General features: G+C 46.3%; 1 protein-coding gene across 1 annotated transcript in view; it reads left to right on the plus strand.

The window, feature by feature from the left end:
* The first annotated feature begins 209 nt into the window (after nucleotides 1–209).
* The window catches only part of LOC121549305 (gamma-aminobutyric acid receptor subunit rho-1-like), a 33,882-nt gene continuing 21,929 nt past the window's right edge, over nucleotides 210–12,162 (plus strand). Inside the window, exon 1 of the mRNA XM_041861167.1 lies at nucleotides 210–661. Within this exon, the coding sequence (XP_041717101.1) occupies nucleotides 552–661 (110 nt within the window). The 5' untranslated portion in view covers nucleotides 210–551. The remainder of the gene's footprint in view (nucleotides 662–12,162) is intronic.

Consider the following 12,162-nt stretch of genomic DNA (forward strand, 5'->3'; position numbering starts at 1 on the left):
GACATATCTTTTTTAAAATGTGTGTAGGTCACCTAAATCATCAGAAAAATTGCCCCTCCTGAGAATTTTTTCAGGAGCCGCCACTGGGTGTAGGGTCTGATATACCACTGCTGTCAGCCAATCAGCATTCAGGGCTCAAACCACCCAGTGTATAATAATATCATACAATGTGCTCAATTATGTAAATATGTTTAGGCTAGGGACAGAACTGCCTTGTAGCCCACTCTCACCTTTTAACCTGAGCAGATCAGCTCTTGAGCCGGAAAACTGGACGTGCTCCGCAATGCCTACACATATATGATGGAGAGAACGTCTGAGCCATCTGACGTGGAAGGATTTATAGGTTTAGGCGAAATTGCTTTCCCAACAGTGAGACTAAATACCTCGGGATGTTTCAGTGTGTATTTGTGTCTATAGTATTTCGCATTGTTTTGGCGCGAACGGTACCAGGGATCATGCCCGATGCACATAAAACGTTCTCACTGTAGCCTTCATTATCTGAAACTAGACTTTTATACAACTGGGTCCAGAACGCTGTCAGTGTGGACACTATGCCCACGAACGTCCTACTACTGCTGCTGCTACTTGCCTCGATGGTTGGCGCATCTGTGAGGTCGGTTGGTCGGAGGGGGCATGCGCTTCAGAACTACAGAAAAATCAGGTAGGCTACATGATTGTTGTGTTTGAAATTGTCATATACTAATGTCAATCACCACAGGCAGCACTTGATGTGTATTGCAAGATGCTCATTGACATGCATAGGATATGCTAATGAATACTGAGAAGCATGGTCTATTTTGAAAGTTGACCTGGCTGCTTCTACCTCTGCTGTGAGTATTATTGGCGGGTGCATTATTGGTGGGTAAGCAGGACAAAAAGCGCGGGAGGACTGTCATCTATTTATGCGCTACCACCAGCGACGCTCAAAATGACAATCACTTTCCCTCCACTGCATCATACCATTTAGATTGGATTTAATAGCCTTCAAAACAGAAATTCCTCTGAAATTGGTTCATGTTCTTCTCTAAAGAATGTGGACACCCCTTCAAATTAGTGGCTTATATAGGGTATATATATATATATAATGAGGTGGAAATGACCTGAATTAGATGATGGCATGATGCATTTAGACTATAGCTGTTTACATCCATTGCTATTTGTAATAAAGCTAGGCATATATCCACATTCTTAGGTATAGGCTATTATTGTATAGGATAATTTCTTATTTTGTAGAATGCTTCACTTTATATATCCCTATTCCCAATTTGTGGTATAGGCCACATTAGGCTAGTGCTGTCAGGAAACCATCAGCATTTTCCATTCTTATTGGTTTCATTATACTTTCTCAGTCAATTTAGCCTACAGGATACATTTGAGTTTTGTTAAAGAAGGAGGATTTTTTCCCTTACTTAATGTCCTACAAGCCACTTATACAATGGAATGTTATGTCTCTGGAGATTATAGTAGACTACTGCAATGATGTGATTGGTCAGGACAAGCACTTGGTATAAGCCATGCTGATGGCTAACATGCTGCGACCAACATCAATTCCTACAGAAGGTCACTGATGTATAGAAAACCTGCTGTCTCTCTATTCCTGGGGCACTGAGACATGATGTTATTTGTTGTGAGGGTTGCAGTGAAGAGGCACTGCAGGGAAAAAGTTAACTACAGTCCTATGTGACTGGACATGGGCCAGCAGTATTCAAAGCACTACATAGGCGACTGCATGGCATACCCGTGCACAGCCACATTGAACTTCAGATGTCGGATGTTATTTTGATCACCCTGTCGCAGGATAACTCCAACCAGTCCAAAAGTCCAGTTTCAGAAAATAAAGGCTTGTTATTCCCTTGTTGACCTGAATGGATAAAGTCATATTTTAAAGGTTTGTGCTGGGAATATTTATGAAAATGTCAGTATTTCACAATTTTGTATGTATTGAGATGTGCCAGCCTGTGTTATTTAGGTGGCTGGGATTGGATTCTGATGCATATTGCATTATAGAGGGTTTTGTTTGGTTGATGCAAGGTGCGTGGTTAGAAAAATCACTTAATCAGATTACGTGACCTACATTTATTGTTATTGTTGTGGCTTTGCTGCCTGGAGGTTATCCGATTGAAAGGCAAAAGAGCAAAATCTCAGTGTAATTAAAAGTGATTTTTATCAATGATGTCACCGTATAGATTTGTTGATTTATAGACTAGTAATTAGCTCCATTTCTGTTGTAGCCCCAGACAAACTCACCTGGTGTACTTGTCTGGGGATACAACAAAAATGTGTGCTGTTGGGGGTACTCGAGGACTGGAGTTGAGAAACACTGATCTGGTATACACTCTTGCGGAATAGCAGTGCCTAACCCTACAGTAGACATACTCAGCTGGGCTAACAGCATTTGTGTATGCTCTTTCAACCCCTTTGTAGATCCTCATCATGTTGTTTGGTCATACCTACATATATAGGATCTTAATTTGAACCAGTCTCCTACAGCAGGAAACAACAGGAAATGTGAATTATTTTCGTAAGAGAAAATAGAGTCTGAAATTTCAAAGTGGAAATTACATACCTTTGAAGCCTTTTTAAACCTCAAATACACTACAAGTTAAAAATGTCCTGCATTGCAGGAAAGTTATCCTGCAACAGGGTGATCAAATTAAGATCCGACAACTGTAGTTCAATGTGGCTGTGCACGGGTATGCCATGCAGTCGCCTATGTAGTGCTTTGAATACTGCTGGCCCATGTCCAGTCACATAGGAAGGACTGTAGTTAATTTTTCCCTGCAGTGCTTCTTCATTGCAACCCTCACAACACATAACGTAATGTCTCAGTGCCCCAGGAATAGAGAGACAGCAGGTTTTCTATACATCAGTGACCTTCTGTAAGAATTGATGTTGGTCGCATCACGTTTAGCCATCAGCATGGCTTTTGCAAAGTGCTTGTCCTGACCAATCACATCACTTCCTGTCCCAGTCCACCTGGCACCTCACACGCAGGACAAACGTACAATCATCATCGTATTGACCCAATGTATTCAAACTTGTGTGAACAGGCACTGTCTGTGTGTCTTGCACTGTATTGCACAAATTACACTGCACAAATGAGGGCCCACAGTCTTTTTGGTTATAAAGATTATACTGTACTATGTTTAAATAGCGATGATCTCCTGTAGTCCTTGCGTTGATCCTTATATATTGCATCAATTCACATTTGATGTGCCAGATGTCTGCTAAGCCACAAATGGATGTTCTGGCCCTACCCTTATGGTGGTGGACCAAGCCCTTAGCACAATGGACTGGCAGGGGAACTCATTGAAAACCATTGCATTACTGACTCAGTCAGCGCCTGCCTAAAACAATCAAATCAACGATACTGTCATGTTATCTAAAATCCCAGAGGCATCTGCTGAGAGAGTTAAGATTAAGTTGCTTCCTGAGGCTTATTGAGAAAGAATTTAGCAGATTTGTGTACACCTTCCACTTTTACTTTCCATTACAATACCTAGAGAGGATCATAGTCCAATATTAATCCTCTCTGACCTTGTGCGAAGAATATGGCATTGATTTGATTGGAACTGTATATGTGGGTGATGATTCCAGTGGTTTTCTGATTTCAACAGCATGATGTTTGAAGCATTATTTGAGATTTGCAGGTTAAAATAGGAAAAGCATTTTCACATCTGTGTCGGCTTGTTTTAAGATTTTTAGGTCAACCACCTTTGAGGAGCTTCACATTTGTCTCTCTCATCTTGCCACCAGAGTTCTTTCTACCAAGGCTTTTAATTTTAAGACCAAGCTTAAGCTGCTTGGTATGTTTATAGTTTTTAGTATTTAGCCATTAAGAGCCCGATTCAGACTTAGGAAATGTACGCCTTTCCTACGCACGACTTTCCTATGCACTTCTCAGTAGTTGGTATTCAGACTTACCTTACGCAGGTATCTAACGGGATTTGCAGGCGTGGTGCCCTTGCACACGCTGAATACATGCTGAATAAATGTTATTAAACCACTGAAAACCCTCCCACTTGCTAGCCAACAGATTGTTTTCATTCAATAGGGTTTTCAGTACATTTAGCTAAAGCCATCCCTTTAAATTTGGTGTACCTTTAATCTTAATTTTCTCGACAGGCTCACTCGAATATATGGAGAGAATGGTTCAGAATATTAGGATCAATGAAAGAAAGCCATTTAAATACACGCATATTCGTCTCCTTTTCAGCACGAGTGAGTTGGTAGATTTAAAAATATTGATGATCTTGTACAGTACCAGTCAAAAGGTGGGACACACCTACTCATTCAAGGGTTTTTCTTTATTTTTACTATTTTCTACATTGTAAAATAATAAGACATCAAAACTATGAAATAACACATATGGAATCATGTAGTAACCAAAAAAGTGTTAAACAAATGAAAATATATTTTAGATTTTAGATTCTTCAAAGTAGCCACTCTTTGCCTTGATGACAGCTTTGCACACTCTTGGCATTCTCTCAAACAGCTTCACCTGGAATGCTTTTCCAACAGTCTTGAAGTAGTTCCCACATATGCTGAGCACTTGTCCTTTAGTAGTGGTTTCTTTGCAGCAATTCAAATAAAATCAATCAAATTGTATTTGTCACATACACGTGTTTAGCAGATGTTATAGCGGGTGTAGCGAAATGCTTGTGCTTCTAGCTCCGACAGTGCAGTAATATTTAACAATTTCAAAACATATACCCAATACACACAAAAAAGTAAGGAATGGGATTAAAAAATATATACATATATGGACAAGCAATGACAGAACGGCATGAACTAAGATACAGAAGAATATTATAGAATAGAATGCAGTATATACATATGAGATGAGCAGTGCAAGATATGTAAACATTATTAGTGTTCCATTTCTTAAAGTGGCCAGTGATTTCAATAGACAGCAGCAGCCTCTAATGTGCTAGTGATGGCTATTTAACAGTCTGATGGCCTTGAGATAGAAGCTGTTTTTCATTCTCTCGGTCCCAGCTTTGATGCACCTGTACTGACCTCGCCTTCTGGATGATAGTGGGGTGAACAGGCAGTGGCTCGGGTGGTTGATGTCCTTGATGATCTTTTTGGCCTTCCTGTGACATCGGGTGCTGTATGTGTCTTGGAGGGCGGATAGTTTGCCCCCGGTAATGCGTTCGTCAGACTGCACCACTCTCTGGAGAGCCCTGCGGTTGTGGGCCGTGCAGTTGCCGTACCAGGCGGTGATACAGCCCAACAGGATGCTCTCAATTGTGCATCTGTAAAAGTTTGTGAGGGTTTTAGGTGATAAGCCAATTTGCTCTGTTGCGCCTTCTTCACCACACTGTCTGCGTGGGTGGACCATTTCAGTTTGTCGGTGATGTGTACTTCAAGGAACTTGAAGCTTTACACCTTCTCCACTGTGGTCCCGTCAATGTGGATAGGGGGGTGCACACTCTGCTGTTTCCTGAAGTCGACGATCATCTCCTTTGTTTTGTTGATGTTGAGTGAGAGGTTATTTTCCTGGCACCACACTCCCAGAGCCCTCACCTCCTCCCTGTAGGCGGTCTCGTCATTGTTGGTAATCAAGCCTACTACTGTTGTGTCGTCTGCAAACTTGATGATTGAGTTGGAGGCGTGCTTGGCCACGCAGTCATGGGTGAACAGGGAGTACAGGAGGGGGCTGAGCATGCACCCTTGTGGGGCCCCAGTGTTGAGGAACTGCGAAGTGGAGATGTTGTTTCCTACCTTCACCACCTGGGGGCGGCCCTTCAGGAAGTCCAGGACCCAGTTGCACAGGGCGGGGCTCAGACCCAAGGCCTCGAGCTTAATGATGAGCTTGGAGGGTACTATGGTGTTGAATACTGAGCTATAGTCAATGAACAGCATTCTTACATAGGTATTCCTCTTGTCCAGATGGGATAGGGCAGTGTGCAGTGTGATGGCAATTGCATCGTCTGTGGATCTATTGGGGCGGTAAGCAAATTGAAGTGGGTCTAGGGTGACAGGTAAGGTAGAGGTGATATGATCCTTGACTAGTCTCTCAAAGCACTTCATGATGACAGAGGTGAGTGCTACAGGGCGATAGTCATTTAGTTCAGTTACCTTTGCTTTCTTGGGTACAGGAACAATGGTGGCCCTCTTGAAGCATGTGGGAACAGCAGACTGGGAAAGGGAGAGATTGAATATGTCCATGAACACCCCATCCAGCTGGTCTGCGCATGCTCTGAGGAAGCGGCTAGGGATGCCGTCTGGGCCGGCTGCCTTTCGGGGGTTAACATGCTTAAATGTCTTAATCACGTCGGCCATGGAGAAGGAGAGGCCACAGTCCTTGGAGTGGGCCTCGTCAGTGGCACTGTGTTATCCTCAAAGCGGGCGAAGAAGGTGTTTAGCTTGTCTGGAAGCGAGACATCGGTGTCGGCGACGTGGCTGGTTTTCTTTTTGTAGTCCGTGATTGTCTGTAGACCCTGCCACATACGTCTCGTGTCTGAGCCATTGAATTGCAACTCCACTTTGTCTCTATACTGATGTTTTGCCAGTTTAATTGCCTTGCGGAGTGAGTAGCTACACTGTTTGTATTCTGCCATATTCCCAGTCACCTTGCCATGGTTGAATGCGGTGGTTCGCGCTTTCAGATTTGCGCGAATGCTGCCGTCTATCCACGGTTTCTGGTTAGGGTAGGTTTTAATAGTCACAGTGGGCACAACATCACCTATACACTTCTTGATAAACTCAGTCACTGTTTCAGTGTATATGTCAAAATTATTTTTCGGAAGCTACCCGGAACTTATCCCAGTCCGCGTGATCAAAACAATCTTGAAGCGTGGATTCCGATTGGTCAGACCAGCGTTGAATAGTTCCTTAGCACGGGTACTTCCTGTTTGAGTTTCTGCCTATAGGAAGAGAGAAGAAAAATGGAGTCGTGGTCAGATTTGCCGAAAGGAGGGCGGGGGAGGGCCTTATAACCATCCTGGATGTTTGAATAGCAATGGTCGAGGATTTTAGCAGCGCGAGTACAACAGTCGATATGTTGATAGAACTTCGGCAGCCTAGTCCTCAAATTTGCTTTGTTAAAATCCCCAGCTACAATAAATGCAGCCTCAGGATATGTGGTTTCCAGTTTGCATAAGGTCCAGTGAAGTTATTTGAGGGCCGTCGTGGTATCGGCTTGAGGGGGTATATACACGGCTGTGACTATAACCGAAGAAAATTCTCTTGGGAGATAATTTGATTGTGAGATATTCTAGGTCGGGTGAACAGAAGGACTCGAGTTCCTCTATGTTACTACAATTACACCACGAGTCGTTAATCATGAAACACACACCTCCGCCCTTCTGCTTCCCAGAGAGATATTTATTCCTGTCTGCGCGATGAACTGAGAACCCATCTGGCTGGACCGATTCCGACAGAATATCCCAAGAGAGCCATGTTTCCGTGAAACAGAGTATGTTACAGGCCTTGATGTCTCTCTGGAAAGAAATCCTTGCCCGTAGGCCCGTAGGAATCGACCATGAAGGCCTGATTCACGCAGTCTCCTCTGAACAGTTGATGTTGAGATGTGTCTGTTACTTGAACTCTGTGAAGCATTTATTTGGGCTGCAATTTCTGAGGCTGGTAACTCTAATGAACTTATACTCTGCAGCAGAGGTAACTCTGGGTCATCCATTCCTGTGGCGGTTTCATCATAGCGCTTGATGGGTTTTGCCTACTGCACTTGAAGAAACTTTAAAAGTTCTTAAAATGTTCCGTATTGACTGACCTTCATGTCTTAAAGTAATGATGGACTGTTGTTTCTCTTTGCTTATTTGAGCTCTTCTTGCCATAATATGGGCTTGGTCTTTTACCAAATAGGGATATCTTCTGTATACCACCTCTACCTTGTCACAACACAACTGATTGGCTCAAACGCATTAAGAAGGAAAGAAATTCCACAAATTAACTTTTAACAAGGCACACCTGTTAATTGAAATGCATTCCAGGTGACTACCTCATGAAGCTGGCTGAGAGAATGCCAAGAGTGTGCAAAGCTGTCATCAAGGCAAACGGTGGCTACTTTGAAGAATCTGAAATATAAAATATGTTTTGATTTGTTTAACACTTTTATGGTTACTACATGATTCCATATGTGTTATTTCATAGTTTTGATGTCTTCACTACTATTCTACAATGTAGAAAATAGTAAAAATTAAGAAAAAATCATTGAATGAGTAGGTGTGTCCAAACCTTTGACTGGTACTGTATATTATTTTGGGCTAGGAACATATTTACGCACTAAATATATTGGTTAATAAAAAATACAGTGGTTTTATTCATCCTGAAAGTTGCCATATTCAATTGTTCAATCCATGAAATATTGGAAGGTGAAAAAAGTCTACAATAGGGGTTGAACAGTAGTCCTATAAACCTACCCTAATAATCTTCACTAATTATGGAACTGTGATGACAACGTTCCAGTTGTCGGGAACCATGCGCCAGTCTCCAAGTTTAAACTGCTACGTATGGTCTGTGTTCCATAATGATTAAATGTGACGATCCCGGCTGTCTGAGTCGGGTTCTGTCTGGTGACTAGTGTTCCTGCTCGTATTCTCCAGTTTCCCGAGGGTTCGGGAACGCTCCGGGGAGCGCTCTGGTTTTCCGCACCTGCATCCCATCAGCAATCTGCACACCTGGTCCTGATCATCACCCTTCTTAGGCTCTGGCCCAACATCCAGTTCCTGCCGGATCGTTAGCCATGAACAGTATGTTTGTCAGCGTATCAGCCTTTGAGTTCTAGCGTTAGTTTTTGTTGTTTTGCACCTTGTTGATTTGCTGTGTACTCACCTCCGTTTTGTTCTGTCTGCAGTCTCTCACCCGGAACCTTCACCCAACCTCTGCCTGATGGTCGGCGGCTGCCGAGCCAGTACCGGACCAACCACTGCACCCTCAACAACCCATCCACGCCACCCGCTCTGTTCCCTGGATTATTCAGCTTCACTCGGACTCTATAAATAAACCCTCACCTTTGTCTCACGTACCGTGTCCTGGTCTGCTTCTGGGTTCTGGCTTAGTTAACCGTGACAGAACGATCCGGCCAGTAATGAACCCAGCGGACCTGGACTCTGTTCGCCATGCTATTACCCAGCAGGAGAAGATGTTGGGCCATCATAGCACGGTACTACAGGAGATCGCGTTGTCAGTTCGGAACCTTTCTACCGGTCTGACGGAGGTCCAGAACCAACGCAAGTGTCCGGTGGAGGATCCACTACCGGTTTCACCCATCTCGCCTGCCGCTTCTGAAGCTGTGTCCATCCGTGAGCCCAAGGTTCCGACGCCGGATAAGTATGAGGGAGAGCTGGGAAGATGCCGTTCCTTCCTTATGCAGTGTGGACTAGTGTTCGATCTACAGCCCTACTCTTATGCCACAGACAAGGCTAGGATAGCCTTTGTGATTGAGTTGCTGCGTGGTCGAGCGCTGGAGTGGGCTTCAGCCGTTTGGGAACGACAGGATCCCTGCATGGCTTCATACCAGGGGTTCACGGCCGAGATGAGGAAGCTCTTCGACCATTCCGTCCGAGGGAGGGACGCAGCTAGGCGCCTGTTTTCGCTTCGCCAAGGAACTCGCAGCGTGGCCGACTTCGTGATCGAGTTCAAGACGTTGGCTGTGGAGAGTGGGTGGAACGAGGAGTCTCTGCAAGCGGCCTTTTACCAGGGTCTGTCGGAGCAGCTCAAGGATGAGTTGATCTCCTATCCGGAGCCTAGTGACCTGGACAGCTTGGTAGCTTTGTCTATTCGGGTGGATAATCGAGTCCGAGAGCGAAGGAGGGAGAAGCAATGGGTCCCGTCCAACCGATCAGCTTCTCAGGATCCAGTCGGGTCGTCCAAACTGCGCGGCTCGCTAAAGTTGGGAGGACTTTTAGCGAGCCAGTTTCGACCTCTCAATACCTCTGTCAGACCCCGTTTCCGGCTACCCTTATGAACAGGAATCAGAGCTTAGCGATTAACGCTTTTATCGATTCAGGTGCCGATGGAAGCTTTCTAGATGCCGAGTTGGTGGAACAGCTGGGGCTTTCCAAGGAGCAATTGCCGGAAGCCATTGAAGCTACCACTCTGAACGGCAGTAGTCTGGCACGTATCACGATGAGGACTGAACCGGTTAAGATGCGGTTGTCGGGGAATCATTCTGAGATGATTTCATTCTTCATTCTGCCGTCTTCCCATGTTCCTCTGGTCCTTGGATACCCCTGGCTGAAGGAACACAATCCCACGTTCGATTGGGTGACGGGCAAGGTAACGAGTTGGAGCCTTGATTGTCATGCTAACTGTCTCAAGACTGCCTGCCCCCATTCGGTTCCCAGTCAGGTGATTGAGGCTAAACCCCCAGATTTGTCCCTGGTTCCCCGAGACATATCACGATTTGGGGGAAGTTTTCAGTAAGCAGAAGGCTCTGTCACTCCCTCCCCACCGACCATATGATTGTGCCATCAACCTGGTCCCTGGAGCTGTCTACCCCAAGGGAAGGTTATACAGTATCTCCCGACCTGAACGTGAGGCGTTGGAGACCTACATCAAGGAGTCCCTAGCTGCTGGTCTCGTTCGTCCCTCGTCATCACCCCTGGGGGCAGGATTCTTCTTTGTGGGTAAGAAGGATGGCTCTCTTCGACCGTGTATTGATTATCGGGGGTTGAATGACATCACGGTCAAGAACAAGTATCCCCTGCCCTTGATGAGTTCTGCCTTCGACTCCTTACAGGGTGCTACGGTGTTCACCAAGCTAGACCTACGCAATGCGTATCACCTGGTCCGGATCAGAGAGGGGGACGAGTGGTTGACGGGTTTCAATACACCGATGGGTCACTTCGAGTATCAGGTGATGCCGTTTGGACTGACCAATGCTCCAGCGGTATTCCAGAGTATGGTGAACGACGTCCTGAGAGATATGATCGGTCTCTTTGTGTTTGTTTACCTGGATGACATTCTGATCTTCTCGAAGGAACCTTCCGACCACGTCCAGCATGTCCGGCAGGTTCTGCAGCGATTGTTGGAGAATCGCCTGTTTGTGAAGGCCGAGAAGTGCGAGTTTCACGCCCACACGACATCCTTTCTCGGGTACATCATCTCCAGGGGAGAGATTAGGATGGACCAGGAGAAGGTTAGAGCGGTTCTGGAATGGGCCCAGCCCGGTACGAGATTGCAGCTCCAGAGATTTTTGGGGTTTGCGAATTTCTACCGCAGATTCATCCGGGATTACAGCCGTGTGGCCGCTCCGTTAACTGCCTTGACTTCCAGCATCAGGACCTTCAAGTGGAATCCGGAGGCGGATCGAGCGTTTCTGGATTTGAAGAGGCGATTCACCAACGCACCGATTCTCTCTCAACCGGACACGGCCCGTCAGTTCGTCGTTGAAGTGGACGCGTCTGATGTGGGAGTTGGCGCCATCCTGTCGCAGCGATGCTCCACGGACAGTAAACTCCATCCCTGCGCCTACTACTCTCGTCGCCTTTCGCCTGCGGAGAGGAATTACGATGTGGGTAACCGGGAGCTTCTCGCGGTGAAACTTGCCTTGGAGGAGTGGCGCCACTGGTTGGAGGGGGCGGAGCAACCGTTTATGGTCTGGACGGACCACAAGAATCTTGCTTACGTGCAATCGGCTAAACGTCTCAACTCCCGTCAGGCCAGGTGGGCGTTGTTTTTCGGACGATTCAAGTTTGCCCTGACGTTCCGACCTGGATCTAAGAACGGCAAGGCGGACGCCTTGTCCCGGATGTTCTCCAAGACGGAGGAGAGTGGGTCCAAGACCGAGACAATCCTCCCCCGGAACTGCGTCGTGGGAGCAGTTATGTGGAAGATTGAGGAGGAGGTGCTGGCGGCCCTTCGGACTCAGCCCGGTCCCGGTAACGGTCCACCCGGTCGGTTGTTTGTGCCTGAGTCGGTTCGTCCTGCTGTCCTCAAATGGTCCCACGCCAGCAAGATGGCTTGTCACCCTGGCGTGGCTCGGACTATGGCGTTTCTTCGCAGACGTTTTTGGTGGCCTGCCATGGCCGAGGATACTCGGGGTTTTGTTGCTGCCTGTCCAGTGTGTGCGCAGAATAAGAGTACCAATCGGCCCAGCTCTGGACTACTTCACCCCCTTCCTATTCCCCGCGACCATGGTCGCATCTGGCCCTGGACTTCGTCACGGGGTTGCCCGCTTCTGAGGGGAACACG

This window comes from Coregonus clupeaformis, chromosome 33, assembly GCF_020615455.1.
Source record: "Coregonus clupeaformis isolate EN_2021a chromosome 33, ASM2061545v1, whole genome shotgun sequence".
NCBI lineage: Eukaryota > Metazoa > Chordata > Actinopteri > Salmoniformes > Salmonidae > Coregonus > Coregonus clupeaformis.